Raw genomic sequence first — 25,797 nt, forward strand, 5'->3', positions numbered from 1 at the left:
CAAGTGGGTAAAGTTACCCAACATTTTAAGTTGGGTAATGAAGTAGGACCGTTATTTTAATCTAATATTAAAATGAGAGAGGAAGCTTGGATAAATGTAGTAGTTGATATCTTTTTTCCTACCACTCTCCATTGCTCTCACTTATATACCTTAATTTTAGAGTTTTCAAATTATTTTAAAGTCAAAATTACCCTTGGACTCTATCAAATGATCAAATGAGTCTCATTAGAAATCAACAAGTCTAAAAAATGACACCTCAATTTTAATAAATCAACCATGTATTCTATGTTTTCTTTATTTGTTTATTTTTAATTTTTACCCCTTTTTAAATTTAAATAAAAAAAATAAACCTAAATTTTATTAAATTTTTTGAGATAGCGGGATAAAAAATGACGTCGATTATTTTGAAAAATAAATTCACCCCAGACAAAATTGAGATGCTGCATTATTCATATGCCATTATATAAAAAAACAAAACGGTTCTAAATTATATAATATAAGATATGATACCACATGTAAAATTAGAATTGGTATTACATGATATTGAAACACGCTTACTTGTTGACAGGGTTGTCTCAAAAAATTTGAAGGTTTTGCTCCAATTATAAAAAATGGCCCTAATGAAATAGATCATAAAGAAATAAAAAAATAGTCATCTTTTATTCATTTATATAAATATTAATTAATAAATATTATACATAAACGAAAGGCAACAAGCTATGAAACTATCCCTTTTTGGATTGCAAAATTAATCCTCTTAAAAATAACATCCATAGCCCTAGGGGATACACAATTATTATCCATAAGTGTTTAAACTATTTGTAAAAGATCTACGATTTCTGGCGCTAGAAAGCCAAATACACGTTGAATTGCCAGAACATGTTTTCTCATGTTTAACCACTTTACTTATAGTGTCTTTGAGCATTACCTTAATTAAGTCCACACATGCTTTTGTCTCTCTCATCCACATAAACACAAGAACATATGTTGGCCTCAGTGTATATCTTCTGTCAAGTGGATCAATCAAGATTTTCATATGCACCCCCCTTTTATTATTTATTTAATTAAGATAACTTAATTAAAAATAATACTAATCTTGTTAACTTTTTTAATATAATTTTATAAAATAAAGTTTAACAATATTTCTTTCTATAACAAAAGAAAAACAATAGATTAGAGCACAAATGATGATGAATTATATTTCATCATAATATTTTGATAATAAATGAGTTGGTATGATGAATGTTTAGATACTTAATTAGGATATCTATAGTATCTAAAATTTATATAAAAATAAATTGAAATAAAATAGTAAGGGCTACAATAAATAACCAATGTGTAAATTAAATTTCAATCTATTATATAAAAAAATCACTTTATCATTGAAATTTTAGTTGGCATAATTTACACATACATTTTCCGTGCATAAGATATAACCCTTGTGGATAATTTTTGTAAGATAATAAAATGATGTTATTGTATGTAGCTTTTGTAAAATGATGAAATAAGAATATATAATGTGCTACAGTCAAGTATCAAAACCGCAAACTTTCCTTCATCAGAAATAAATTCATTTGATGAGCTACACCACATGAATTGTTAACTATATATACATGTATTAAACTATTATAAGTTTTTAATCATACCTCCCGAAATTTTAAGGCCTCTATTTTTCTGAGATCCTGCACAACAGACTAGGTTGCACATGCAAAAATCCGATACGTCTTATTGAGTTGAAGCCATGATAATCTGCTCTTTAGAATGGCCAAAGTATTTGATTGAATTTTCCTTTGCCTTATCACATGCATCAATATTTAGGTTTTTCAATAGGGTAAACATATTTTGTGTAACAAAAAATGGGACCTAGCCTATCTATCTATAAGATAACAACGCTAATACCACCCATCATGGATCCTAGATGTTAGGTCTACACTTTAAAACACAAATCATAATTAGTGTTCAAAGTACATTATTATTTCCATGCATAAGCATAATCGAATTAATGAATTTCATTTACAACATCAACCTATTTTATAAAATCAAAATTTACAATAGATTGTATGCCACCAAAATATTTCTATCAAAGGCTGTCTTAAACAAAGTCTAAAAACAAAGAACAACTACCACTTAGGCTTGAAATTCCAAAACCTTAAAGAAAGCAGTGACCTAACTTTACATCAAAGAAAAAACAAAATTGTCACAACACGTAGAACTAACTTAGAACCCTTTGTTTATTTTGGCATGTGTTATTTGTTACAAAACTTGTTTTAAAAATGCACCACATTTTGTTTTCCCATTGGTTACTTATTTATTCGATGTGATATTTTGTTAAGAAATGCATATTTTATAGTAATGACTTATAAAAAAAGCATGAAAAGTTTTAAAGTCTGGAAAAAATACCAGTTCTAAGAGGAGAAGATGATTGTATCCATTCGTTTATCCAGAATCATAATCTTACTTGAAAAAATAAAGTCATTTTAATATTTTCATATATTCCAAAATACATATTATCAAACCAACTCCAACCCTAAATTTATCCTCCAATGGACCTAGAAATCTCGCCAAGAAAGTGATCAATAGAATACTCTATTCATTTTCTTCCATACTCTCATTCTATTCAATCTTTATTCTTATTTTCCATTCCAAAAGTGTGAGGAACAAACTTGAATATTTAAACCTTGTGTGTTTGTGCATCACTTAAGTGGATAGTGTTGTTCTAGGTTGATGCATCAATCAAGTGAAGTTTGATCTTGTTCATGCAACTTTTTGTTTCAACAACTGGTTTCTAGAGAACTGGTTGTGATTTTTGAGAAATCTCGAGCAACGTCTTCTTATCTGAATGGCCATTTTCCAACAAATCTTTCCACTATGAATGGCAAGAACTATAATAATTGGTGGAAGCATATGTAGGTAGTCTTTTGCTATCAAGTAGTATGGGATATTGTAAAGAATGGAGTGACACTAATCATTGATAATGCCACTGATGAATAAAAGACTTCTCATATAGAATTGGAGAAGAATGATTATAAAGTTCTCGTTATAATCCACCAATGTGTTGATCCGGACAACTTTGAAAAAGTTAGAGATGTAGAATCATCAAAAGAGGCATAGGACATCTTGGAAAATTTGTTTGGTAGTTTGAAAAGGTGAAAGAAGGGAGGTTACAAACTCATAAAATAATGTATGAATTGCTTCAAATGGAAGAAAATAAAAGTGTAATTGACTTATTTATTAGGGTGACTAGACTCGTGAATCAGATCAAAACGTGTGGAGAAGTGATGTAATTAAGGTTGATAGTTGCAAAAATATTGAGATCTTTGCTTCCAAAATTCGATCATGTTGTAGTAGTCATAAAAGAATCAAAGGACTTGTCAAGTGTGACAAAGAAATAATTACAAGAAACACTTGAATCTCATGAGCAAAGAATGATTGAAAGATAAGCAAGTAAGACTAAAAAGTGCAACCTTTGCAATTTACAAAGTAGCTATGATGATATCCAACACTTAATGTGTAGTTGCGATTTGGTTTAAAAAGTATGGCAGGCTGTTTTTTCTTGGTTAAACTTGCAGGGACTGCATAGTCCTGTGCTTGAAAGTTATGAGCACTTGCTGGATTTTTACTTTAAGTTGAAGGGAAAGGTTTCCAAGGGGAGGGAGGTTTCTATTTGGTTAGCAGTAACTTGGTGCATATGGAAATTTAGGAATGGCATTATCTTTAATAACGAGATTGGGGATTTCGAAGAAATTATATTCAAGATCAAGATGTTTCATGGCGGTGGATTCAAATAGGAACAAAGAGACTTAATTGTAATTTCTATGAGTGGTCTAAATACCCTCTGGATTATATTTAAGTAGGATTGTTATCTCTGTAGGGGTGATTTCTTTGTATTTTATATTCGGGTTCGAGTACCCTAGTACTCTAAGTTTGAATATAAAGTTGTTTATAAAAAAAAATGAAGAAAGAGGAATATGCTATATTAGTATGTATGTGAATACTATTATATGATATATGTTGCAAATGCAACCACATAACGTCATCCCCAATTTAAGACTAATTTAATGTCACATTTTTCTTTGTCAAGTATTTTTGTGGTTTGGCGGAAAATTTCAACTTTAAGTGAATAAATAAAATATATCACAGATTCGAACTTACAAACCTACACATAATTTTATATAACTATTTATTAACATGACATTTACTGTCACATTTTATTATTATATAACAAGACTAAGGTTCAACTTTTATTTTTGAAATTTTACCTATCACAAGACAGTATATTTAACTTGACTTATAGAGAATCAGATGGCATAAACATTAGAAATCAAATACAACTCACTTTTCCTTCCAACGGCTAATCCAAAATGTTCAGTCATGTCCAAATCTTCATGTTTCATCTCATTTGGAAGCTCCCAATTAAAATGATAAAGTAACAAAGCCAAAGGAAGCATAACACTAGCCAAACCAAATGACATACCAGGACATATTCTTCTTCCAGCTCCAAAAGGAATAAACTCAAAATTATTCCCCTTAAAATCAACATCGCTATCATCAAACCTCTCTGGAATAAACATCTCAGCATCGTTCCAATATTCAGGATCTCTTGCCACAGCCCATGCATTTATAATAACTTTAGTATTTTTTGGTATTTCATATCCGTCGATGATGGTTAATTCACTGCTTTCTCTAGGGACCAATAAAGGAGAAGGTGGATGTAACCTTAAAGTTTCTTTCATTACCAACTTTAGATATGATAGATCTTGTAGATCAGATTCATGTATTGTTTTTTTCCCTTTGAATGCTTCTCTTAATTCTGTTTGTACTTTTTTTCTCGCCCCAGGGTTTTTCATCAGTTCAGACATAGTCCATATTATTATTGTTGCTGTTGTATCAGTTCCAGCAACAAATACATCCTGAAATATCATCAACAAATACAAATTTTTATAAATATTTTCAAAAATAGAATATATATATATATATATATATATATATATATATATATATATATATATATATATATATATATATATATATATAGTCAACACGGATGTGGGATTCTAATATATTTCTATAATGTGACTTGGCCTTAGCGTTAACGTATTTTATGTTATAAGTATCTGTCGATCGATCTCACTTATTGTCAACCTTAATTATAGAGTATGTTCTTATTTGTTAGTGGTCAACTGATCATCTACATAGAATTATATTAGTTCAAAGTTACTAACCCAAATCACAGCTTTGATGTTGTTGGTTGTTATTTCTACATCAAGGTCACCACTTTGTTGGACTCTCAAAAGAACATCCACGAGATTTTCCTTCTCGACTTCAATTGTGTTGTCTTCTTTTCCTTTGGATCGCTTTTCTTGGTGTTGTCTAACAATATTTCCTATGATTGTGTCTACGCGTTTGTGAAATTTTTCTAATTTAGATCTCATCCCGGTTAACATATGTAACGGTTTAATTGAAGGAAACAAATCATCAATATCAAGTCCACTCGACAATTCTACAACCTTTTTAACCAATTCAACAAATTCATCTTGATCTTTTGATTTATCACCAAACGTCGCCCTTGCAATAACATTACTCACCATGGTGAAAATTCTACTAGTGAGATTGATTGTCGAGTTTGTTGATGATTGAATTGATTGTATCAACTTTATAGACTCATCTTCTCTAATATAAGAGAAAGATTGAACCCTTTTAGCACTTAAAAGCTCTAACACACATATTTTTCTCATTTGTCTCCAAAAATCACCATATGGAGAAAACACAATATCTTTTGAGCCATAAACCATAATTTCAGGAGAAAGAAGTTTTGGCCTATTGGCAAAAACAACATCATGTGTTTTCATGACTTCTTTTGCCAATTTGGGAGATGATACAATTATGGTAGAAATTTCACCAAGTTGTAGATGCATTAAAGGTCCATATTTATGAGCAAGGTCTCTTAGAGCATGATGTGGAAGTTTCTTTGACAAGGCTAGTTGATGAAGGTTACCAATGAAAGGAAATTTCTTTGGACCAGGTGGCAATTTGTTTGTTTTTGGGTTGAAATATTTTGATAGCAAATGAAATAAGAACAATAGAAAAAAGGGAATAATAAAGTAGGAAAGATGAAGTTCCATTGTGTTGATATTTTAGGGGAGATTGATTACTTAACTTTAAAAGTTTGAGTGTGGTTTAGTGAGATACTATGAGGTTGGTATTTATAGACTTTTGAATAGAGATATAGATTGTTATGCTTTCATATAGACCTTATGTTGACGTTTAGTTTTTTATGGCTATGCTTTTAATAATGTCTATTTGATGTTGACTGATCTATTGACTTTACTTTTTGCTGACCAAACTTTTCTAGTTTTGTTCATAAAAAAAATTATCTGTCTTTAAATATAAAATTCTCATGAGTTTTTTTATCACTTTTTATGAGACTTATTCTAATTTTAATATAAGTTAACTATTTATTTACTAACACATTTCTATTTATGTTATATTATAATATTTTATATCATGTGTAGTAATAATAATACAAATATTAAAGATAAATTTATACATTTATATAATTTGTCATCAATATAATTAAAATTGAAAGCTGAATTAAATGGAGTGAGATGATAATAAACTACATCACACATACTTAAAAATATATTGAAACCTCAGGTTCTTTTAAATACGATTAAGCTAAGCTGACGATAAAATAAAAATTGTCACCCTGCTACGTTGCATGCTGCTCTCTTTCTTTTTTGGTGAATATCATGCATAGTTACATCACACATGATAACTAGTCAATGAATATATATTATATAAACTATAAAAAGAGTCATATGTAAACAGTTGATTTTAAAACCTGAAACAAAAAGAAAATTTCTTCACCCACCTCCCAACCTTCTTGCCCACCCCTGATGAATTTACCACAATATCCCTTGTTTCGGAAGTTCATTTCCGAAACTGTACTTTTTTTCTTAAAAAAGGTGTTTTTGGAAATGCATCTCCGAAAACGTGTTTTTTTTAATATAAAATATTGATTTCGGAGATGCATCTCCGAAATAAAGTTACTTTTTCAGAAAATGTGGTGTTTCGGAAGTTCATCTCCGAACGCACCCCCCTTGGGGAATTCGGAAATGAACTTCCGAAAATATGTCTGGACAGAAGAAAATGAAAAACAACAACAATTCGCTTTATTTAATCGGGTGAAGATTACAACGATAATATTACATATAACTAAAGTTACATATTGTTGATCACAGGTAGGTGGGGATGAGTCAACATTTTGATAACATCGTCCGCCGATCTTTGAAGTTTCGCGTCCAACTCGATCGGGCCTTTCGAAGAAAATCGGTCGAATGTTGTCCACAAAACCGCCAAATTTCGTCGTTCTTGATCTCAAAAGGTGTGAACTTAATGCCTCCCTCGTCGTTAAGTGATGGCGAGCGGTACTCAAACTTGACAACCTTTCGATTCTCGGGATAGTGCAAAAGCGTGTTGAGCGACGGTATCAACTCCGCAAACGGCGTGTCGCGCGAGAAGCGAAATTGGAACGGCATCGGGTAGCCGGTTTCAAAGTAGACGAATGCTAGGTGGAGGTAGGTTTGTGTCATTTGTGTTTTGTGGTGTGGAGAGGATGAAGAAAAGTGTGTATTTATAGACTTATTGGAGCATTGATGGCCTAACAAACCTTATCCTGCCTCAGGGGACATTTCGGAAATGAACTTCCGAAAATAGGAGGCAGACTAGCATATTTCGGAAGTTCATTTCCGAATTATGCAGAAACAGACATAAATTTTGCATTTTGTTGATTGCTTAGTGTGTTGTCTAAATTGAACATATGGAATTGACATGAACCATAAATTAGACAAGCAAGTCATAAAACATAATTATATTATAAATGTATTGAATCGGTCCGATTTTACATGATAAACAACAATACATACAAAAAACGATCCGGAACAAACTAAAATTCACCGAACCAATCGGTGGATCCTAAGTCCAAAATAGGCTCATTCTTCGACCGCTCTCTATTTTGCTTGCGCTCTTGGCTCATCATTTCTTCAAACTCCGCCATTCTTGAAACAAAAGGATCTGGCCAAGTCTCCGCCTCATTTGAACGATGTGCGGTCCATTGACAACAAGTAGCCGGTATAGGACACCCCGGTTTCAAAAACACTTGGACGAAGTGCCGCGATCGTAGATACCCGATGCATATGATTCGGCCTGACGAGTCCAATGGCGGTCGACTATGAAGTGGAAAGAAAGTCTCACATAGTCCAAACCTCGTCAAATCGACGCATACAATATCATATGCACTTGCTATGAGATGACCCATATCGGGGAATGACATCCACTTCGAGACCGGAGCGATACCGGTAAGTGGTGGAACAAGTGAATCATGAATTTTTGCAAACTTTTCTTGATTTTCATATAGTCGGCCGTAGATGTCCCGATACGAAGTCAACTCCGCAAGAAGTTCCCGTCAGACTAAAGTGTGATTATTTTCCCCTTTACCGAGCAAACCCGCAACGGCCCGATATCCACAATTGCCGTTTCCGAATTATATCAGTGTTCAGCAGAATTTTGTTGAATCAATGTAGTGAAATAGGGAATGAAATAAGTGATGTTTACCTGAAATTGTAGCTTGCTATGCTCCCTTTAACGTGATCAACGGTTTGAAACTTGATTTTAGGACGAAAAATGGATGGAGATTGATTGGGTTTTGGAGAGGGTTTGGAAAAGTGTTGGAGAAAAATGATGAAATAGTGAAGGAGGGAAATTTGTATATGCAGAAATATTTTCGGAAATGAACTTCCGAAAATATTAACGGTTTTGACATTTTCGGAGGTTCATTTCCGAAGACAAAAAAAGTTCAAAAAAAAAAGCGCTTCGGAAGTTCATTTCCGAAGCAGGGGTAGTTTTGGTTTTTCGCTGGGGGTGACCCCCATAGGGAGGTGGCTAAAGAAATTTTCAACAAAAATTAAATAATGGTTAAGCATTTGAAGAGACGTAAGTTAATCATAGTTGATTAAACTATTAATATTGAAAAAATTATTTGAAGTACACATTTTTTTATTTTATATAATTTTACAAAAAAATTTAAATAGATAATTATTTAATATTTATGTAGGAGTATTTAGTTTAGGTTGCATAAAAGATACAACATAATTAAAATTATTAAATGCAATTTTAAATTTTAAGACTATCGGATAAGCAAAGGACAAAAAACAACTAAAAGAATTACATATTTAAAAAAGTTGTTTGAAAAATTAAGTTTGTTGATTATTCATATTATTTTACAAATGCATTTTTAAGAAATAAATTATTTAATATTTGTGTAAGAAAATTTAGTTTAGATGGTATAAACAGATGCAACATGATTAAAGATGTATCGATAAAACATATTAATGCAATTTAAACTTTGAACAATGTCATATAAAGAGGCTATAAATAAACTTCTGCACCAAGAGTTTCAAATCGAGGACATGAGTTTGTTTAAATAATTTATTTTTGTTTGTACCACAAAGTTTTGAGACTTATATTTTTGCACTAAGAGAAAATGGCCATGATTCTTTATTTGATCTTACTCCTGTCATGAGTAACGAACTTTTTGAATTCAAGTCTACATTTTCTCATGTAGAAAATAATGAGAGTCTTGAAAACGATGATAATTATGATCTAATTTAAATGTCACAGAATAATGAATCACTTCAAGAAAACATATTTGATTTAGGAAACATGACTAGAAAGGGGAGATTTTTGTGAAAAATCACCACAAAGGAAGGAATCAGTCCACATCTCAACACTGTCATAAATTTGAATTGGGGACTCCTAAGAAAAAGAAAGATAAGTCTATCTCTGTTTCTAAGATTTGTATCCTGATATAGATGATCTTGTTACCACTAGAAAACTTATTAGATCTTGCACTAAACACCTCGTGTCTAATTTTATATCATATTCAAATTTGTCTTCATCTTTGTCTGCATTCACCTCAAAATTGTCTAGTGTAGAAATTCCAAAAAGTGTACAGGTTGCTCTAGAAATTCCAAAGTGGCGGGAAGTTGTGCTTGAGGAGATGAACGCTCTTGAAAAGAACAAAATGTGGAGTGTTACGACACTACCACGGTGCAAGAAGATAGTTGGATGCAAATGGGTGTTAATTGTGAAGTATAATTTTGATGGGTAAATTGAAAGGTACGAGGCTCGCTTGGTGGCTAAAGGCTTTATTCAAGCATATGGTATACACTATTCAGAGACATTTGTTCCTGTTGCAAAATTCAACATTTTATTAATTCATCTATCTCTTGTTGCTAACCTGAATTGACCCATACACCAGCTAGATGTTAAAAATGCCTTTCTCAATGACGATTTAGAAGAAGAAATGTATATGGACATTCCTCCCAGTTTTGAAAACAAATCTTGATCAAATGTATGCAAACTAAATAAGTCTTTGTATGGATTAAAAGAGTCCTGTAGAGCTTGGTTTGAAAAGTTCACTCAATACACGAAGAAACAAGGGTACATTCAAGGACATGTTGACCACACCTTGTTTACAAAGTTCTCCCAAGATGGGAAATTTGATTCCCTTATTGTTTATGTTGATGATATTGTCCTTACTAGAGACAATACATTTGAATTGGCAAGAGTAAAAGAGAAATTATCAGTAGACTTTAAAATCAAGGACTTGGGACTTATGAGATATTCTCTTGGTATGATGGTTGATTGGTCAAAGAATGGTATTATGGTTTCACATTCGAAATACACTCTAAACTTATTGAAAGAAACATGAATGAGTGGATGTTGTCCTACAAATACCCATATATAGATCCTAATGCTAAAATTTTAGGGAGAAGGTGATGTTCATGTTGATACTGTAGAATATTAGAGTCTGGTCACAAAACTGATTTATTTGCCACACACCCGACCTGATATTGCTTTCTCAGTTAGTGTAGTAAGTCAATTTATACATTCTCCTTTCAAGGAACATCTTAAGGAATTTTATAGGATACTAAGATATTTGAAGGGAAATCCCAAAAAAAAGCTTATAATTTTTAAGAATAGTAGTGAAAGAAATGTGTTTATCTTCACTGATGATGATTGGGTAGGTTCAGTCATAGATAGAAGATTAACCTTTAGATATTGTACATATGTTTTGGGTAATATTGTGACATGGAGAATCAAGAAACATGGAGTTGTAGCAAAAAATAGTGCAGAAGCCAAGTTTAGAGCTATGTCACAAGTTATTTGTGAAGGATTGTGGATCCTTGGAGTCCTAAAAGAACTTAATATGAAAATTGAGCTTCCATTGAAATTGTACTCTAACAGTAAAACTCCCTTTAGCATAGCTCGTAACCCAGTTCAACATGACAGAACCAAGCATATTGAGATTGATCGACACTTCATAAAGGAGAAGTTAGATGCTGGAATCATATGTATACCTTTTGTGACTTCAAGTCAGCAAACTACATATATCATATGACTAAAAGTTTGGTAAGACTTACCTTTGAGCATTTGAGAGACAAGTTGGGCATGATAGATAACTATGCACCAATTTAAGGGGGGAGAGGTTTAATGGAAAATACATCAATATTTTTTTATTATTTTCTAGAAAATTCCATTATGTTTGTTTATATTCCTTTATTTTCCAATAAGGAGAAAATTTATTGTAGCCTCTCTTTATAAATTAGCCTTGTGCTGAGGAATTAACACAACATCGTTTTACCTATTATCTTCATTAAAGTATATTGATATGGTGGTCGTCTAGGATCCATCACATTATACGTCAGTGACGCAGCCGCGATGGTGTCGTTATTGATGTATGAGGTAGACTAGATTGTAAAGTTGAAATCTAAAGATAAATAATATCGGGATTCCTAAAGAATTATGATATATATATATATATATATATATATATATATATATATATATATATATATATATATATATATATATATATCAAATGAGAGATTTTGAATTGTTTTTTATATTATTTTAATATTTCCGTAATTATTATGTGGATATATATTTTTTAATCATATTAATTATATTTTTAAATTAAATGTCTTAAATAATTAAGTGATCAAATAAAATTAAAGGCTAATTAGATTTCATTTAGAAATTAATTAATTAATTAATTAATTGGATATGGACTCAAATATGCTATGATCCCTAATATACTGCATACAAGCAGTTTATTTCTTCCCCTCATCTAAATTAAAGGAGTATCTGGTCCATACCTTAGAAGTACCAGTTGATAAAGAACTATATATAAATCATCAGATATTTTTTGTTTGTCTCTTAACCTTCATGGATTTCTAAAATCAACTTGTAGATATTTTAATTATATACATGCATATACATGTATGACCATGCGGCATCCGCGCTACAGTGTATATATGATTAATCGCTATTGATTTAATTCTAACATGTACTTTTCATATAAAAAATGTTATCAATTTTTACTTGCATAAAAAGGCTTTTTTTTTTAAACATGTCAAATTTCAAGTGTTTTTTTTATAATCACTTGTTGATTAAAATATAGCTATTTTTATATAGAAAAAGTGTTTGTTTATATAAAATCATTGAATAAATTTTTAAGTGTTTAAACCTTTTTTTTTGTGTAAAGTATTGTAAATTTATTAAAATATGTTAAAAAAATTTACTTTTATTTTAATATCAGCATATTTATTTATTTTTAAAAACAATGTTGATTAATGTCGGTATTTTTTTTAACATTTTCGTAAAAAAATTATTACAACTTAGTATAACGAAGTTACTTTTAAAATATATCAGAATTTTCTGATTAGTCTATAAATCTATAAGATAAATAAAGAGGATATATATTATAATGATATTATGATTACAATATTATGATATGTTGCAAATGCAACCTGATATATCTGTTGGTGGTTTGATTACCATATGATTTACAATCAATGCATTTATGGATTTTTTAAAAGCAAATGAAATATATAAATGAAAACGAAGAAGGCACTAACGACCAAAGTACACATAAATCACCACAAAGAAATGGCACAAGGAGTGTCCATCTAGACCAAAAGTACCAAAACAACAACAAACAACAAAAAGTTACAAAGAACCAACAAAACAAACTGCACCAAAAATACGAGAGGTGCCAAACATAGAGAACAAGGAATCAGAATCAGGACAAAACTAGATCTCTCCAATAAAGGAAGCAGAATCAATGTAGACACCATTGCAGCTGCAATACTAAGACCACATCACATCACATTTTATTATAATACAACAAGACTAAGGTTGAACTTTTATTGTTGAAATTTTACATATCACAAGACTAGATATTTAACTTGACTCATGTGGAATCAGATGACATAAACACTAGGAATCAAACACAAGTCACTCTCCCTTCCAACCGCCATTCCAAAATGTTCAGTCATATCCAAATTTTCAGGTTTCATCCCATTTGGAAGCTCCCAATCAAAATGATAAAGCAATAAAGCCAAAGGAAGCATAACACTAGCCAAACCAAATGATATACCGGGACACATTCTTCTTCCAGCTCCAAAAGGAATAAATTCAAAATTATTCCCTTTAAAATCAACTAAATTATCATTAAATCTCTCTGGAATAAACATCTCAGCATCGTTCCAATATTCAGGATCCCTTGCCACAGCCCATGCATTGATAATAAGTTTAGTATTTTTTGGTATTTCATATCCATCAATGATGGTTAATTCACTGCTTTCTCTAGGGACCAATAATGGAGAAGGTGGGTGTAACCTCAATGCTTCTTTCATTACTAACTTTAAATATGATAAGTCTTGTAGATCAGAATCATGTATTGTTTCTTTTCCTTTGCATACTTCTCTTAATTCATCTTGTACTTTTTTCCTTACACTAGTGTGTTTCATCAGTTCTGACATAGTCCATAATATTGTTGTTGCAGTTGTATCAGTTCCAGCAACAAATATATCCTGAAATATCATCGAAAATACAAATTTTATAAATATTTCCGATGATAGAAAAAAATATTTATAGTCAATAACGATGTGACACTTCTAATATATTTCTACTTAAAAAAGATTTGACATGTCCTTAGTCTAACTTATTTTAGGTTATATGTATCTGTTCATCGATCTGATTTATTGTCACCACTGATTATAAAAAATATTCTTATTTACAAACGGTTATATTTAAAGAATTAGATAATTAGTTCACTGTTACTTACCCAAATCACAGCTTTGATATTGTTGGTTGTTATTTCGACATCAAGGTTACCACTTTGTTGTACTCTCAAAAGAACATCGACAAGATCTTCATTCTCAACATCAATATTGTTGTCTTCTTTTCCTGATCGCTTTTCTTGATGTTGTCTAACAATGTTTTCTGTGATAGTGTCTACGCGCTTGTGAAATTTCTCCAATTTAGATCTCATCCCAGTTAACATATGTAATGGTTTAATTGAAGGAAACAAATCATCAATATCAAGTCCGCTAGTCAAATCTATAACCTTTTTAACCAATACAACAAATTCCTCTTGATCTTGTGATTTTTCACCAAACGCCGCCCTTGCAATAGCGTTACTCACCATCGATAAAATTCTACTAGTGAGATTAATTGTTGAGTTTGCTGATGATTGAATCAATTGTATCATCTTTGTAGACTCATCTTCTCTAATATAAGAAAAAGATTGAACCCTTTTAGTACTTAGAAGCTCTAAGACACATATTTTCCTCAATTGTCTCCAAAAATCACCGTATGGAGAAAACACAATATCTTTTGAGCCATAAGCCATAATTTCAGAAGAAAGAAGTTTTGGCCTGTTGGCAAAAACAAGATCATGTGTTTTCATTACTTCTTTTGCAAATTTTGGAGATGATACAATTATAGTAGAAACTTCACCAAGTTGAAGGTGCATTAGAGGTCCATATTTATGAGCAAGGTCTCCTAGAGCATGATGTGGAAGTTTCTTAGACATGGCTAGTTGATGAAGGTTACCAATCAAAGGAAATTTCTTTGGACCAGGTGGCAATTTGTTTGTTTTTGGGTTGAAATATTTTGATAGCAAATGAAATAGGAACAATAGAAAAAAGGGAACAATAACGAAGGAAATATGAAGCTCCATTGTGTTGATATTTTAGGGATGATTGAGCTTACTTATCTCAAAAGTTTGAGTGTGGTTTAGTGAGATGCTGTGAGGTTGGTATTTATAGACTCTTGAATAAACATATAGCTTATGTTTTCATATAACGTTATGTTGAAGTTTAGTTTTTTAAGGCTATGCTTTTAATAATGTGTAGTTGATGTTGACTGATCAATTGACTTTTCTTTTTGTTGATAAAGCTTTTCTAAGCTTTCTATTTTAGTTCATAAAAAATTTATTTATCCTTAAATATAAAAGTCTCTTGAGTTTTTTTTTATCAATTTTTATAAGATTTATTCTAATTTTAAATTTAATTATTTATTTACTTATTAACATATTTCTATTTATATTATATGTAATAATAATAATAATAATAATAATAATAATACAAATATTAAAGATAAATTTATACATTTATATAATTTGTCATGAATGATAAGTGTTGAAAGTTGAATTAAATGGAGCGAGATGATAATAAACTACATCACATACTTAAAATTTAAAATATATTGAAATTTCAGGTTCATTTAAAGACAATAAACCTAAGCTGACGATTAAAATAAAAATTGTCACCCTGCTATGTAGTATGCTGCGCTCTTTCTTTTTTTGGTGAATTTCAGTTTCAGGCATACTTACATCACACATGGATATTTTTATATTATATAAACTATAAAAAGAAATCATATGTAAACAGTTGACGTTAAAAAGATGAAACAAAAATTAAATAATGGTTAAGCATTTGAAGATACTCTACGTAGGGCTCGACAATGGCCGGGTTGGGCGGTTTCGGGCCCAAAAGCCACACCCAAGTCAACCTGCGGTTTAGATATATAAACCTATTTCTGTCCATTTTTATAATCGGTTTAAATAGGTTGGGTTAACATGGGTCGTGGGTTAATACAAACGGTTTAACCAAGTTATTGAGCTGCTACATTTTGAGCTACAAATAAATTCAAATTACTAAGGTAAAAATGGTTAATTAAATAATAATAGACTTAAATGCACTGCTTCCTTCTTTAGGTTCGAAGTCCAAATTTATCTTTTTGTTTGCAATAATTAGATATTGAAAAAAATATACATCATCAATAATCATATTTTAAAAAAAAAAATTATTTACATAATCAAGTCTTAGAAATGATCCAAACGTGCACACCATCTCAAATAGCGCATGCACCTAAATTTAGTGAGGAGGTGTCCGTTGACCTGGCGCATGCATGCAAATTTTACACATGGCACCATCTCATTTAACACATGCATGCGAAATTTAGGAGCATGCGTCAGATGACTTGGCACATGGGTGTATATCTTTTTTTTTTTAATAATAAAAACCATTTAAGAATAAAAGTAAAAAATTGATAATATTAATTAAAATTCATGATTACATAGTCGAATAGTCGATAAAATAAACTATTACAACAAGATCTAATTTTCCCGTCTCCACCCTCTTCTAATAACTCGTTGTTTAGGAATTTCCTGCTGAAGTAAAATAAACGATTACAACAAGATTTATTTTGTTTCGCAACACCGATTATATTCGGTTTTGTTTAAACAGAAAAGCCAATGTTTCGTATTGAAAAAAACGACTAGAGGTCAAACTTGAACGAAGTCCACTTTCACAAATCTTCTACCAGGATCTTGTAATATTTGGCAAGAACCAAATAAAATATTATCAGGTGGAGGTTCAAGATGACGAAGATCTTCAGAATATGTTTTGTAATCATTAATATTCTGGGCATAACTCGATTGAGCTGTACGTTTTGCTACAAAATCCTCAAATGTCACAGGCACCCGTGTCACAAGTTGTGGATCCCATTGGCGATGAACAAGCTGAAGTCGGTGTTGTTGACGAAGAAGAAGAACAACCAGAACTAGAAGTTGATAACATGGTGAACGATGATTCTGAAGATGACGGTCAAGGTCCACTACCTTCAACGAAGATGAACCATCAACACATATATTCTACAACCAGTCTGTGCTATCAGATGAACAAATAAAATAGGGAGACAAATTTTGTTCAAAAGACGACTATGTGCGAGCTATTAAAAAGTTCCACATGGTGAACTCTAATGATTTTAGAGTCAAAATATGACGCACACTATGTAATTTATTTTTAGGTCTGAACGATTTTTTTTCATTAATCATCTTGGTTCCAACAAATCGAAATCTTCTTAACATGAATTAAACTACTTAACACAACATCATATCTAAGAAATTACAACTGTCAAAATAATTTGAAGCATGATAATCTCCTTGATAATTGCTTTAAGAGGCAGAATAATCAAAATGAGGCAAGAGGAAGAATAATCAACAACCTGAAGCCAAAGACAAATCTTGTTCCACCACCTCCTTGAAATAGAGCAATGACAAAAAAGGTGATATAAGTCTTCGTCCACCTCGAAGCAAAGAGGACAAACCAGATAGTGTGGCCCATCAGTACCCCACGCTTGAATAGCTCTGATTTAGTTGGAAGTCTATTCCACAATAAGCGCCACCAAAAAACTTGGATTCTACTTAGAAACTTTATTTTCCAAAAACTAACCAAAGCCAAGGAAATTCGAAAATCCAAATCCCAAGTACAGGAATCCTGATACAAATGCAATTATAGGAATTACTCACGGAGAAACCATTGACATTCCTCCACCAAACAAAAGAATCAGGAAAAGAGCTCTGCAGTTGAACTAGAACCAACAAAAGTAATAAATCACCGATATGGGCATCTGTTTCCCGTAAAGCGTGACCTAACCTCCACCTAATGGCCCATTCCCATACACCATTAATCCAGTCCCCCATACAAGTAACCTTTGAATACATAGAATCTGTCAACAAAAAAATTTCAAAAATAAGTTGCAAAGAGGTGATGGACTAATCCAATGATCACGCCAAAATTCAATGCAAGTGTTGTCACCGAGTTTGCACAAAATAGAGGAGGAGAACCAATTTGCCAAAGGTTTCGACTCCAATCTTCCAACCGCACAAAGATGCCTCCACCAAAGTGACACTTTACTTCTCGAGTGAAAACCCGAGTCTCCAAGCATAGATGTTTTGATATCACCATACCTACAAGAAAGAGGTTAGTCCAAAAATAATTGTCATCATTCAAGATACGCCACTTCCATTTGCTAAGAGCCAAGTTAAATTTCCCACAATATTTTACACCAAGACCGCCATCTTTCTTTGGTAAACACACCTTATCCCAAACAATCCAACAAATCTTATTTTTCACTTCATCACTTCCTTAAAGAAAAAATCTTTGAAGCATGATAATCTCCTTGATAATTGCTTTAAGAGTCTTGTAAAAAGAGAATATAAAAATCGGAATACTAGACAACACCGAATTCAAAAGGACCAATCTTCCATCAATAGATAAATGTCTATTTTACCACCCTCCTAACCTTCTTCTTAACTTAGAAATAATAGGCTTCCACACATATCTCCTACTAGGATTGATCCCAACCGGAATGCCGAGAAAAATAAAATAAGAGGAACTAATCTCCCAATTAATAAAAGAAGATCCCGCTTGAAGAAAAATCGGGTCCAAATTAACCCCCAAAAGTAAACTTTGGTTCAAATTCACCCGAAGACCAGAAGCTAATTCAAAGCCACGAAGAGTGGCCTTAAAACACCACAGGTTGTCCCAAGAATCATCCCCGATTACAAAAGTATCATCGGTGAATTGAAGAATATTAAAGTAAGCTAAATCATTAATCTGAATACCCTTCAAATCACCCACTGAAGACGCCATATTCACCATTCTCGCTAATCCTTCAAATCTCCTTGACACAATCCTCTAGAAACCAAAAAATCTCTAGTCGTACTACCATTCACAAGAATCGACATGGAAATATTAAAAATAAGTGCTTCCATCCAACTTCTCCATTTCTCTCCGAAACACATCCTACGCAACAAATATCTCAGAAAGTCCCAAGACACACAATCATAAGCCTTCTCGAAATCCACTTTCACCATCATAAAACTCTTCTTGAATATCTTTGCATAATCCAACACTTCATTGACCACCAACCCCCAACTAACATATTTCTATTAGGAATAAAAGCGGATTGACAAGTAGAAACCAACTTACCAACTACCTTTTTTAATCTAGAGTCAAGATTTGGCCAAGATTGTATACATGCTTCCAAAGAGGCAAATCGGTATATAGTCATCCAAAGAAGTTGGAATATCCACCTTGGGAATCAAAGCCAAAAATGAATAAGTAACCGCTTTGGGCAAAGAAGCAAAAGCATGAAACTCATTAACGAAAGCAAGAATATCTGATTTCAAGAAAGGCCAACAAGCCTTATAGAAAACCAAATTAAATATGTCGGGGCTCAGACTCTTATCACCATCACAATTCCAAATGGACTTCCTCTTTCAAAAAAGGAACCTCCAAGGTACGAGCATCCACCCTCAAGAGAGACGTGAAGAGAATCCCATCCATGAGAGATCTTGAGAACAAATATTCCGAAAACCTTTGTTCAAAGTGAGACCAAACCTCCTCTTTGACCAAATCCACCTTATCAATCCACCCATTAGGTGAATTCAGCCCCAACAACGAATTTCTCCTAACTCGATGTTTGATTGCTTTGTGAAAAAAATGAGAATTTAAGTCTCCTTCTGAAAGCCATAAACATCTAGCTTTCTGCCGAAGAACACTCTCTTTGAAGTAAATCGAATTCCACACCCTAGAAGAGGCCAACGACCTTCTTGAAGCAAGATTCGACCCATCCACCATATCACAATCTTCCCCTTCAATATCAAGATCGTTAAAGTCCTTTAACGCATCCTCCACCTCTAAATTTAAGTACCCAAACACTTCAAGATTTCATTTTCTCAACAACCTCTCAAGAGTTTCAGTTTTTCCTTAAACACAAAAATAGCTTTGCCATGAATATCCGAAGATAACCAACTATTTTCAGCAAAAGAGAAAAAAATCCCCGTGCTTAGTCCAACAAGAAAAAAAATGAAAGGTTTCGAACCCCAATTTAGATCATTCCCCTTGAACGAAATAGGACAATGGTCAAGATCTCTATAACCAATGACTTGACCACCTACTTTCCAGACATCCATCTGATTATCAGAGATAAAAAAATCTATCTAACCGACTCATGGCCCTCCCATCCAAACTGAACCAAGTGAAACTTCTTCCTACCGACAAAGTTTCAACCAACTCCATATTTTCAATAAACAAATTTAACTCTTTCAATTCCCTTCTATTCACAAAATGGCTACCACATATTTTGATTGATTATATTCCTTCTATTCACAAAATGACTACCACATATTTTGATTGATTATATTTATTTGTTACCCAACCTCATGAGTATGAATAGAAAGGGAAAGAAAATGGCAGATGATATGATACTATTCATTCAACTAACCTTATTTTATAATTATAATCATCTTCATTCAACTAACCTTATGTTAAAATTATATTACATTTACTATCTTATGTTCTAGTTGCATATTAAACCTATTCCAATGACTCTTTAATTTAGAAGATCTAGTTTGGTCAGTAAAATTGTTAGCTTAGAAATGGTCTTTTAAAGGAGATATTCCTCGTTCCAAATGTAATTTCTATAAATTTTGTAAGAACCCTATTGCTTGTTATAAATAAGATGCATTTGGTTTAGAATCTCTCTGTTGTAAATTGGTATGAGTATCCCTAATATTCTCTATATTTAATGAAGAAAAAAAATCTTAGTACCTCTAACGACAGATTTATGTTCAGGATTTCATGACACACATGACTTCTATATATTCTAAAATCTACATTAACAACATTAAAATTGCCATATTAATGAAGAAAGTGATATCCTAAACTTAATGACATATTATAATTCCTTGTTCCAGGTTTTGGGAAATTTATAAAACCAAAACTTTTATGTGTGTGAATTGCCATAATACTTCTAAATTTATGAAAACATTTTTAAAAATTAAATAAAATAATTAAATATTATAATAAACTGGCTCTTATACTTATAAAAAGGATAAGTTATATAATTATATATATAAAAGCCAAACTTTGTGTCCCCTTACATAATTAATGCTACTCCACGATGCTCTAAAATAAAATATACTCCTACAATGAACTAAATATTAGGCCAAAACAAGTTGAATTGTTCATTATAAATATTAGGATAACTTCATAAGTCTTCGAAATTTAATGAATTAAATTAATTGTATTTCACATATTCAAAGATCAAGTTGACTGTTTACTCAAATATTTATCTTTTATCTTGTGATTCTATTTTTATATGACTTTGTTTTGGTCTATTTTATGTGACTTTTTTTTGTAGTTGAATATAACGTCTGACGATATGTTTGAAATTTTGAATAACACTAATTTTCCATTTTCTTTTTCTTTTACAAAAGCATAAGAATATTTAAAATATTTCGTAAATCAACTAAAAAAATCATAGAGATACTAACACATAACAGTTAAATTCATTATTAAATGAGTAATATAAAGTAAGTAATAATTAAATTGGACAATATATGTATATATAAATCATACTTAAAGGGTCTCTAAATAAATTATAAAATCCATCAATTTTAGAACTTAAAAATTTGTTAAAAACATGCATGTTCAATGGCTTTATATCATGTATATCTCTAAAAATGGCTAATTTATTGCCTACTTTTCCCTATAACAACAACTACCAGTATTGAATAATTGCAAGATTGATTGTTTTTTTCTAGTTGTACCTTATTATTTATCTAACTGATTGCCTTCAAGTGGCTATAACTTTCTAATGCATTATAACATATGTTTATTAGTAGTATCAACTGGCTGTTAAGTTGTGAAACGGGTATATCCATCTCGTTTTAACTGGTATAAAAATCGGTGAGATGAAGCTGACATGGTTGATGATACAATCCTAAAATATTAATCATACAAAAATTAAGATGGATATACGGATACTGTATTTTTAACGTCTAAAAAATATAAAAAATGTATATTAATGTTGGCATTCACAAAATCACACAAAAAATAGGACAAAACGCACATATTTGAGAGCGCAAGCCAAAAATTTTGTTCCCTCTTACAAAAAATTTGCATGAAAAATAAACATATATAACAATTCAGATCTGTTTTGTCACCCTAGTATCAATTTGTCCCATATCCTAACGCAAGTTGTAACTTTTGCACTACAAGTCCACCTCCCTGTATATCTTTTCCATTTGTTCTACGTAGAACGAACACATCACACAATTCACAGCCTCTTCAATTTGAGAATCTAGAAGAAGTCGTTTTCACAACCATCGTATAGTTTCAAGATCACAGCATGTTGAGTAGAAAATATATTATTTTTAAAAATGTTCAAATAAATAAACCGTCAACGGAGTTCTATATATAATTAGTTAATTAGAAAAAAGTGGCATTAATACACAAAAATGGAAATTCAACGCACAAGTTAGAAATAACTTCAAGGCATGCAAATAAGCATGATACATATCTCTATACGTCATCAGACCCCAATTTTAATCAAGTTCTACTGTTCTAGCACTAATTTATATAGTATGTTTTAAACCAAAAATAATTTTTTGGATGTATATTAAGTCAACTTAGTTATTAGTTATGCAAGAATAATTTAAATTTAAACGCGAATTCGAATATGTGACATTCAATTTGTTAATATTTAAAATGTGATTTTTAGTCACTATGCTATGAAAAAATAATTAATTTTTGAATAATTTTTTAAAAATCAATCATAATTATTATTTCAAATTATTTCATTAAAATGACATCATTAAAATATAAAAAAATTAAATTATCTAATAATTTATAAACAAATAGTTTCTAAAATAATACAAAATTGTAAATATGATATTCTTGGTAATACAACTATTTCTCAAGGTATATTAAAAAAACAACTATAATCAATTGCTTATTGAAAGAAAAAAAAAACAACTATTTCTCAAGGTAAACTTGAATTTGATTTTAGAAATGTTAATATTGGAGAAAATAAATGTTTTTTTTTTGTTTTTTTAGAAAGCAAGATGACGTTAAAGGGAGAACTAAGGGTTCTTCAACCCGATTGATTACAAAGAAAACTGGGAAAACCCGACAAAAAAAGAAGATTACAAACCAATTACAATTATGAGAGAAAATACAAAGGATCCATACAAAACTCGTAAAAAGAGTAATTGGGGTGTGTAATTTTTCCGCAAAACGACCACTTCCAAACTAACAACTTAATGTTCCAAACGATATTATTCACATTCCAAGCCTCCTTACGAAAGCACCAACCATTCCTAAATAACCAAAGACTCCAAGTTGTAGCCATCCAAACAACATCCAATTTTCTATCCTTCACCTTTTTACTATGAAAAAAAAAGTGTCAATCCATAAAATTCGATAAACACTCCTCTTCAAAAATATCCTCTTTACTCACCCAATAAGCTATTTCTCTCTAAATATACTTCAGCACCAAACAACCAAAAAATAAATGATTCCTACTTTCCGCATAATATCCACAAAAAATACACTTTAAAACGTTCGAAGGAAAAGACATACCTCTCATCACCAAAAGATCTTTCATCGGAAGCCTATTGTGAAGAAGTCTCCATCCAAAAGTCTTTATCTTGTAAGGCACTTCCATCACCCACAAAAGGCCAAAAGCTTTCGCATTTTTTATAGGAGGGCCGTATGGAATAAGTAATTTCTTATACAATTCATAACAAGAAGCTACCGAAAACTCTTTCTCCGAGTTTCCCAACCACACCACGGAATCTTTTCCCTCCTCCCACCCATCAAATGCCGATAAACTCCTCCTCAAAGACATGATGTCCGCCGCATGAACCGAGTCCACTGCGATGTGACCGGGTATCCCAAGTTTTTCCTTAAGAATAAAGTCTCCTCTTCCTTCCACCTTCAAACTTTTCCACTCTTTTTCAACAAAAGGAATGAAAGAAACGTTCGAGAACCATTCATTGTTAAATTTGAACGGTTTAGGACCCCAATTTTAACTTTCCATCATAATCTAAATGGGACAATGATCCGAGATGTCCCTATCACCAATCAATTGACCAATCACTTCCCAACTATTCACCACGATGCTCGATAAAAGGAACTGGTCAATCCTACTCTTCGACTTACCATCTCCGCTAAACCAAGAGAAATTTTTTCCTTTACAAGGAACGTCCACCAAAGCACTTTTGAAAATAAATTCTGAAAATAACTCTGCTTCTCTCTTATTCAACATGGCCCTCCTACCTCTCCTCTCTTTACCATTCTTGATAGCATTGAAGTCACCTCCCAAGATCCACTCTCCATCAAGCAAAATCTTCTTCAATTCTAACAACTCATCCCACATAGATTTCTTCTTATTGAGATCGCACGAAGAATAAACATTCACCACATAATAAAGATTATCCTTCCACCTCACTTTAATACCCAAAAAGCCATCACCCTTAAAACTATTCAACACCGACATACAATCGTTCCTCCACAAAGTTATCAAACCCCCTGATCTTCCCACCGAATTAGAGAAAGAAAAACTAATATCCAAGGATTTCCAAAAACTATTAGCAATAGCTTCGTCCATACTAGTCACCTTTGTTTCTTGAATAAGAAAAATGTTCGCTTTACCTTTAATAATTATGGAACTAATTCTCCTTCTTTTGAGTGCATTCACCCCCTTCTAATATTTAATGATCCTATAATCATTCCGCGCCTCTTATATTCGCCTTCTTTCCACTTCAATTTCTTTCCCTTGCTCCAAGTCTTCAATCCTACTCACTAGCTTTTTCCTACCCTCCTCATCTACGACTCCCAAAGCGATAATGGCCGCCCATAATTTATCCTTCACGTCACGGTTTACAAACTCCCATTGTCTTCCATTGTTTATTCTAATATCTGACTCTGCCATGTGGTCCACCCAATATTTCGTCGACCTTCCACTGATAAAACTGCCACCCTCCATTGTTTTGAGCAAAGACTGCTTCCTATGTCTTTTTTTTAAAGGCGTTAATGCCAGCCTTAAGAGACCCTCAGGCAATCCCTTTGGTAAAACAACTCTTGACACCTTTGTCCAATCCAACCATCTCATTCACATTTTTTACTTTCAATTTTTTCCCACCAGACTTGCCCCCACATAACCCTACTGTACATTTCACAACAGATGGACCTGATATTACAGAATTTTTCCTATAGACATGATTGATCTCAGCGTTAGTGCATGCCCCTCTCCCATTTTGAGTACCTCCCAACTTTGAAAAATCATGAGTATCGAATGGCATAGAACCAGAAATAGCTACAGTCTTTCCCTTGATATTGTCTTCCGACTCGCCTAACCCCATATCTCCGTCTTTCTTAGCGTGACGAATATTAGCCAAAGAAAAATCAAACACACCAGCATCAGTTTTACGGACAGCTGCACCTTCCCTTATTTCCTCAAATTCATTCAGTGCCTTTGAATTTGCATCTCCATCCAGATTCCTCCTTTCGTTAACAGTCGAACCAGCATCAATAGAGACTTGCTCGGTACTGTTTCTAGTGTAATTCGACCCCCCCGCTTCTGCCGAATCCACAAAAACAACATTCCAATCTTCTTCAGACTTAGACGAATCAACATCAGTAGAAATGGAAATCGGTTTACTTGATGTTGATCGATATAGTCTCGTCGTGTCTTCCCTAATAAATAGCTCAAATCGCCTTCCATCGATATTGACCGAAACAGAATTAGGAA

At 32.1% G+C, this 25,797-nt stretch overlaps 3 protein-coding genes across 3 annotated transcripts; all 3 read right to left on the reverse strand.

The window, feature by feature from the left end:
* Positions 1-4,241: 4,241 nt before the first annotated feature.
* On the reverse strand, positions 4,242-6,144 carry LOC131646826 (cytochrome P450 71D8-like). Its single transcript, XM_058916783.1, has 2 exons — positions 5,223-6,144; positions 4,242-4,910 (listed from the first exon to the last, which is right to left on the reverse strand). Exons 1-2 carry the CDS (start codon positions 6,120-6,122, stop codon positions 4,299-4,301), a joined length of 1,512 nt encoding a protein of 503 aa, XP_058772766.1. The 5' UTR covers positions 6,123-6,144; the 3' UTR covers positions 4,242-4,298.
* Positions 6,145-12,884: 6,740 nt separating this feature from the next.
* On the reverse strand, positions 12,885-15,121 carry LOC131646827 (cytochrome P450 71D8-like). Its single transcript, XM_058916784.1, has 2 exons — positions 14,192-15,121; positions 12,885-13,937 (listed from the first exon to the last, which is right to left on the reverse strand). Exons 1-2 carry the CDS (start codon positions 15,086-15,088, stop codon positions 13,326-13,328), a joined length of 1,509 nt encoding a protein of 502 aa, XP_058772767.1. The 5' UTR covers positions 15,089-15,121; the 3' UTR covers positions 12,885-13,325.
* Positions 15,122-18,862: 3,741 nt separating this feature from the next.
* Positions 18,863-24,654, reverse strand: LOC131650047 (uncharacterized). Its single transcript, XM_058919789.1, has 5 exons — positions 24,207-24,654; positions 23,625-23,996; positions 19,502-19,897; positions 19,236-19,377; positions 18,863-19,133 (listed from the first exon to the last, which is right to left on the reverse strand). The coding sequence occupies exons 1-5, from the start codon at positions 24,652-24,654 to the stop codon at positions 18,863-18,865; spliced, it is 1,629 nt and encodes a 542-aa protein (XP_058775772.1).
* Positions 24,655-25,797: the final 1,143 nt, after the last annotated feature.

The sequence above is a fragment of the Vicia villosa genome, linkage group LG2 (assembly GCF_029867415.1).
Source record: "Vicia villosa cultivar HV-30 ecotype Madison, WI linkage group LG2, Vvil1.0, whole genome shotgun sequence".
Taxonomy (NCBI): Eukaryota; Viridiplantae; Streptophyta; class Magnoliopsida; order Fabales; family Fabaceae; genus Vicia; species Vicia villosa.

What these genes read in the sequence shown, in the direction of transcription:
- LOC131646826 (XM_058916783.1), bottom strand. Translation starts at nt 6,122, where the DNA reads ATGGAACTTCATCTTTCCTACTTTATTATTCCCTTTTTTCTATTGTTC. An exon ending in ACATCAAAGCTGTGATTTGG is followed by an intron (nt 4,911 to 5,222) that starts GTTAGTAACTTT and finishes ATGATATTTCAG; the next exon opens with GATGTATTTGTTGCTGGAAC.
- LOC131646827 (XM_058916784.1), bottom strand. Translation starts at nt 15,088, where the DNA reads ATGGAGCTTCATATTTCCTTCGTTATTGTTCCCTTTTTTCTATTGTTC. An exon ending in ATATCAAAGCTGTGATTTGG is followed by an intron (nt 13,938 to 14,191) that starts GTAAGTAACAGT and finishes ATGATATTTCAG; the next exon opens with GATATATTTGTTGCTGGAAC.
- LOC131650047 (XM_058919789.1), bottom strand. Translation starts at nt 24,654, where the DNA reads ATGGACGAAGCTATTGCTAATAGTTTTTGGAAATCCTTGGATATTAGT. An exon ending in CTCTTGGTTTAGCGGAGATG is followed by an intron (nt 23,997 to 24,206) that starts GTAAGTCGAAGA and finishes TTGTTGAAAAAG; the next exon opens with AGTGGAAAAGTTTGAAGGTG. An exon ending in TCTCTTGAGGGTGGATGCTC is followed by an intron (nt 19,378 to 19,501) that starts GTACCTTGGAGG and finishes TCTTGAAATCAG; the next exon opens with ATATTCTTGCTTTCGTTAAT.